Raw genomic sequence first — 5,711 nt, 5'->3', positions numbered from 1 at the left:
CAGTAGTCTAAGGCACCTACTTAGAACAAGCTTAGCAAAGCACAGGGACCGCGGTTCAATCCCCCAGCACCACATGCCAGCCAGCCCCGCCCCCTGGTGGGCTGAGCTGGCCACACACACACACACACACACACACACATAAATAAATTAAAAAAAAAAAATTTATGTTCAGACAGAGGCTCCCTGACTTGCCCAGGCTGGTCTTACATCGATGAGCCTCCTCCTCAGTCTCTCACAGCGCTGGCCTGGAAGCCAGGTTTTAGATGTAGAGGAAAGGCAAGGGTACCAGACCGTGCCGGATGCTTCCGCTTTGTCCTTCTGGCTCACAGTCTTCCCTTCGCCTGTCTGCTGTCTGCACTGGCTGCACAGGGGCAACATCCACACATGCCCAGACTGCTGAGTTTAGTCATGCCAAGCCCTGGGTGGGGAAGGACAGTGAGGTGGGGTGCCTTGAGTCCAGGTCCTTCCCAGAGGGATCAGCCACATGCCCTGCGTAGAGCCACCAGCTTCCTCTCCTGGGCTCGGGTGACCCCTGCTGCCTTCCTCCCCTTAGACTCTGAGTGCAAATCACCCTGCTAGGCCTGCTTGCCTCTGGACAGCCCGAGGCCACCTTTGGAGCCGGCTCTGGGTCAAGTCTTCCTCAATCATCCAAATCCACACACACCACCTGTCCACTACAGGAACCCTGGCTGGTGCAGGAAGAAACCTTGGCTGAGAAAGGAGTGGAAAACCACAAAGACAGGGGTGATTTTGTCAGAAGGTTTTATTTTATGAGGGCTGGAAAGGCTTAGCTACAATGACATGGACTCATGAAGTTTTTACAGCCAGGCCCTGTTTCAGAGGTGTAACCTGAGAGGAGGGGAAAAAGAGACAGGCTCCCTCCCCACTGGCCTTTGCAGCTGGTGACATTACACAAGACCTCACCACAGGCTTCAGGGATGCTAGAACTTGTGTTTCCAGTTGGCCCAAAGCACTCCATTTGCCAGATTTGCCCATGGCTGTGTTGGCAAGAGTTCCTCTGAGCCCTCAATGGATGGAAAAGTAGACAGAGAAGAAAGAACAAAGGCAGGGACCTCAGAAAACCCAGGTACACTCAGTGCGCCAAAGTTGTCAGACACTAAGCAGTGTGGCTGGTGTTTTTTTTAAACTTAGCAAGGCATGACCCAGCCCTGCCCGCCCTGCCGGTCTTGCATCTCTCGTGGGTCACTGCCTCCACTGCACTGCTGTTTCTTGAGAGAGCCCTGCTCTGCCCTTGAGCCTGAGCTCTGCCTTGCAACCTGGCAGTTTCTTCAACTCCTTCTACCACCTTACCAGTAGTAAGGATTGAACCCAGCACCTTTGCACAGAGCTACATCCCCAGCAGAGTTTGCTAAATGTTAAATTGCCCAGGTGAGGTTGAATTTGCAATCCTCCTTCTTCAGCCTCCCAGGGTGCTGGGGTCACAGGCCTGCGCTACCACCCCCACTATTTCCTTAATTCTGGTGCTGGCTAATTCAGTCTCCTCTCCAGAGCTCTCTTAAAAACACCACTTCCTCGCCAGTCCTCATCCAGCCAATCATCAAGTCCTTCCTATTCCATGACACCAATACTTTATTTATTTTTAATTTAATTTTATTTTATTTTTTAATTAATTATTTATTTATTTAGTGTGTGGGTGGCCAGCCCAGCCCACCAGGGGGCGGGGCTGGCTGGCATGTGGTGCTGGGGGATTGAACCGCAGTCCCTGTGTTTTGCTTAGCTTAGCTTGTTCTAAGTAGGTGCTTTAGACCACTGAGCCATCTCACCAGCCCCGACACCAATACTTTATGATACGTCATTCTTTCTTCTTCTTCTCTTCCTCCTCCCCTTCTTTCCCCTCCTCCCCCTCCTCCTCCTCCTTCTTCTTGTATTCCTATCATATTAGGTTATGCCTTCACTATCCTTTCCATTTAAAACACAAACAGACATTGTTATTTCTGACACTGTCACTCCCTTGTTTAAAAATTTCCAATGGTTCCCTAGGATTTCTGGGAGAAAGGAGCCACGTCCCTCCCTTCCAGGGCCACGCCCTTCCTAGTCCGAGGCCACACCCCTATGATCTCAGGTTGGCCCACTAGGTTCGCCTCTTAAAGGTGCCTTCACCTCTCCATGCTACCCCCTTTGGGTAGAGAGGGACTTTGGAGAGAGAGGGACACCCACCCGCAAGCCCCACCTAAACCACAGCTTACCCAGGGCTCACTGGGCACCACCTTCGTGTTCTGTGGCTACAATAACAAACTACCACACAGTGCCTCACAAAATGTATATCATCTGGAGTGGCAGCAGGTCAGGAGCCTGAGCTGAGTCTCGCCTGCAAGATCAGAGCCCCACAGGGCTGCTTTCCTCCTCCCAGGAACAACTGGTTTCTTTGCTTCCTGGCTTCTAGAGGCTGCTAGTATTGGCTCAGGGCTCACTCGCTCCATTTGCAAGTCAGTGACACTGGCTGAGATCTCTTGATCCATCTTGGGTTCTCTTTCTTCTGCCTTCCCCTTCCACTTAAAAACATCCTCTTGAGTCCCCTGTCCCACCTGGGTAATGTAAAATGATCTCCCAGACTCGAGGTCATCTGAGTAGCAGTCCTGATTTCTCATTGCCAGGCAACAACTTGAGGACCAGGGCGTAGCTACAAGAAGTCCACATGTGTAGGTGGAAAGCTTAGTATTCGGAATGGAAATCCCTTCCTCTCTTCTATTCTGAATTTGTTGTGGCCAAAAGCAGTTTGGCATTAGCAGGCCTGGTGCAACCTGGAGCCCAGCACAAGGGACAAATTCCAGCTCCACTTACTGCCCATGTGATGTGGACGAGGTGGGTGGCGTGCACACACCTCCTTTTTTAATTATTATTATTTTTTAAAATGTATTGAGTACAGAGTCTACAGGGTTTCAGTACACAGATCAGACTCATAGTGATCCTTCTGTTGTCAGCCTCCCAAGCATTGGGACTACAGACAGGTGCCACCACACCAACTCAGTCACAGGCTCAGTGTATGTACCCCAGGGGTGGGGCTGGCACACCAGGGATGGAACCCCTGTCTCTGTGTCTGCCTAAGCAGGTGTTTTAGTCCACTGAGTTATCTGGCCGGCCTTGCACACACCTGAACCACTGCAAAAAAAAAACAGCGATCTGGGCCTGCCGTGATCATAGACCTGTACAGATCAGTGCTGAGCAGGCTGCTGCCCACAAATTGCCCTAACACTCCTGTCAAATGTCATACAGCCTTATTATTTGTAGGGGAAACTTACTAAATGTCTGGTGAGTATTTGAATGAGTGACTGAATGAGCTCACCTTGCAGATTGTTTTTAATCAAAGACTAACTGCAGGGACAACCTCATCTGTCTCATTTTATTTAGAGACAATGCAGGAATGACCTCATCCTTAGAGTTTATACAGCACCACCAACATATATGATGTCACCAATATGAAAGGTTCTCTTGCCTTTTAAATTGTAAACCCTAAGGGCCTGCCAAGTAGCTCAGCAGATTAAAGCGACTGCAAGCAGGCACAGGGACCAGGGGTTCAATCCCTGGGCCAGCCTGCTGGCCCAACCCCTACCCTGAAGGCACGCTGAGAGGGCACCCTGAGGGGGCATGCTGAGACCTGAGATGTCACACTGAGACCGCGATTGAGACGGCATGGTGGCATGCCTGTAATCCCAGCTCTTGGGAGGCTGTCAAAAGGTGGATCAGTCCAATCTAGTAGTGAAACCCTGCAGACCCTGTGTAGTGAGACCCTGTATACCGTGTGCTAAACACATAAAATTTTAAATAAATGAATACATTATAAATCCTTAGGTTTTTACATAGTACAAAACCCTTTTGGCCACTATTTGAGATTAGGTTTGAAATCTGAAACTCTAGAAAAAGTTTTCTTTTTTCAAAAAACCTGTTTCAATGAGGGCTAAAGGGAAAAGAGGCCTGTTTTGCTCTGCAAATTTTTTGTTGTTGTTCTAAATTTTGAGAAGTTATGCGCTATGCTTTGTTATCCCCAGTGCTGAAAAGACTAAAGGCATAAATTAGAGATGAGTTGCCCACCATTCTGGCAAGCACTGAAAAGAGTCCTTCCTCATTTTCCTGTTCATTCCACCCTTAAACCTGTAGCTCTCAGGGGCTGGGGAGATAGCTCAGTAGAATAAGCTCTTGCCTGGCAAGTGCAGGGTTCTGAGTTCAATCCCTGGAACAGACAACATAATCCCTAACTGATGTGTAAACAACAATCTGGTTTAGAAGAACACATCACAGTAGATCACAGGGAACTTTATTGACTTCTCCCCCGTATCAAATGCCTCCTAATCTGCTCTGGCAATGATCAAAATAGTCATCACAAACACCATGATGAAGAAAACCCACATGAAGAACCGGTCTATGACTTTCGCAACCTTCTTCCACTCGCTGCCCTTGGAGTTGGTGGCCCTGTGGTCCTTGAGGCACTTGGCAATGTACTCGATATTCCTTGTCAATGTCTCATACCGCGCACAGTGACTCTCGGCGTTATGCAGCACCTCTTCCTGGCACCGCAGGTCATTCTTTAGGAGTTTGTTCATGTCCTTCTTCCGGGAAAGGTCTTTGCTTCTAGCTGTCTTCAGGTTGGACTCTGGAAGTTTGCCATAAACCTTGGTAAGGTGGCCCCGCTCCCTTCCATGGCGTGGGCTGAGGCAGTTCTCGCCCACGTCATAGACAAACAAGATCCTAGCCATGTATTTCAGGATGACCACTCGGGCCCAGTGTGGCACTGGCCGCGCCTCGGCCCCGCAGAAGTGGATATTCATCACCATGATGGTCAGGGCGGTGGAGGCCGTGATCAAGGCCATCGTGGCTATGTAGTATTTGCCTGCAATCAAAATATCAACAGCTCAGTTTGCTGTAACGCTGTCCTCACATTTGCTTGAAGAGAAACATACCTTCCTAAGGCAGTCCTAGTGATCACGTACAGACCTCTGAGGTGACGGCCGGGTTCAAATCCCAGCCTTGTCACCCACAAGAATTGTGACCTGCAGCAAAACTATGATCCTACCATGCTCCCACTCCTGGCTCTGTAGGACAGGTGAGGCTTAACAGAGCTGAGACGTGGAGAGTTCTCTGCCCTGTCCCTGGCTCTGAAGGCCTGCAGTGTTCGTCAAGGTCATGATGACGGTAGAAGTTTTTCACGACACTCAGGGACACTGACTGGCTGGCTCTAAGCACCATCTCCAGACCTCACTGAGTGGAAGACAGTCACCGCTGAACATGTAAGGGGGTGAGGTTACCATGTCTGTAAAATATGATTGCATAAAGCAAATGTTTATGAAAAAGAGAAGCAAAAGAAATGATATGGGCCCTTCTGTTTATAAAATATGAAACAAAAAAGTAAGAAGGTGAGCAAAACTAAAGGCAATTATTTTGAAAAGTAATAAATCCAAGTGTGTTGATTCACAGCTATATTCCCAGCTCCTAAGAAGGCTGAGCTGGAGAATCACTCGAGCCCAGGCGACACAGCTCACCGTGTTCTCAAAAAAAGAAGGTGGCTGGAGAATGAGAAAAGGAGAGAAAAATTACAATGACAGAGAGCAGGCTACTAATGAGTAATAATAGTCACTGCCTTCTTTATTACAGAACAGAAATGTCTCATGGCTTTTTATGTGTACCATAATTTAATAGATCTCATACAGTAGAGTTCAGATCATGTGTGGTTGACAGAATATTTTTGCTAGACAATC

At 48.6% G+C, this 5,711-nt stretch overlaps 1 protein-coding gene across 1 annotated transcript in view; it reads right to left on the bottom strand.

The window, feature by feature from the left end:
• Window positions 1–4,194: 4,194 nt before the first annotated feature.
• Window positions 4,195–5,711, bottom strand: part of Chrna9 (cholinergic receptor nicotinic alpha 9 subunit) — a 13,657-nt gene continuing 12,140 nt past the window's right edge. The window contains exon 4 of the mRNA XM_012517249.1: window positions 4,195–4,846. Coding sequence (XP_012372703.1) covers window positions 4,305–4,846 — 542 coding nt within the window. The 3' untranslated portion in view covers window positions 4,195–4,304. The remainder of the gene's footprint in view (window positions 4,847–5,711) is intronic.

The sequence above is a fragment of the Octodon degus genome, unplaced genomic scaffold (assembly GCF_000260255.1).
Source record: "Octodon degus isolate 3935 unplaced genomic scaffold, OctDeg1.0 scaffold00158, whole genome shotgun sequence".
Classification (NCBI taxonomy): Eukaryota; Metazoa; Chordata; class Mammalia; order Rodentia; family Octodontidae; genus Octodon; species Octodon degus.
This window is presented reverse-complemented; position numbering and strand designations above follow the sequence as displayed.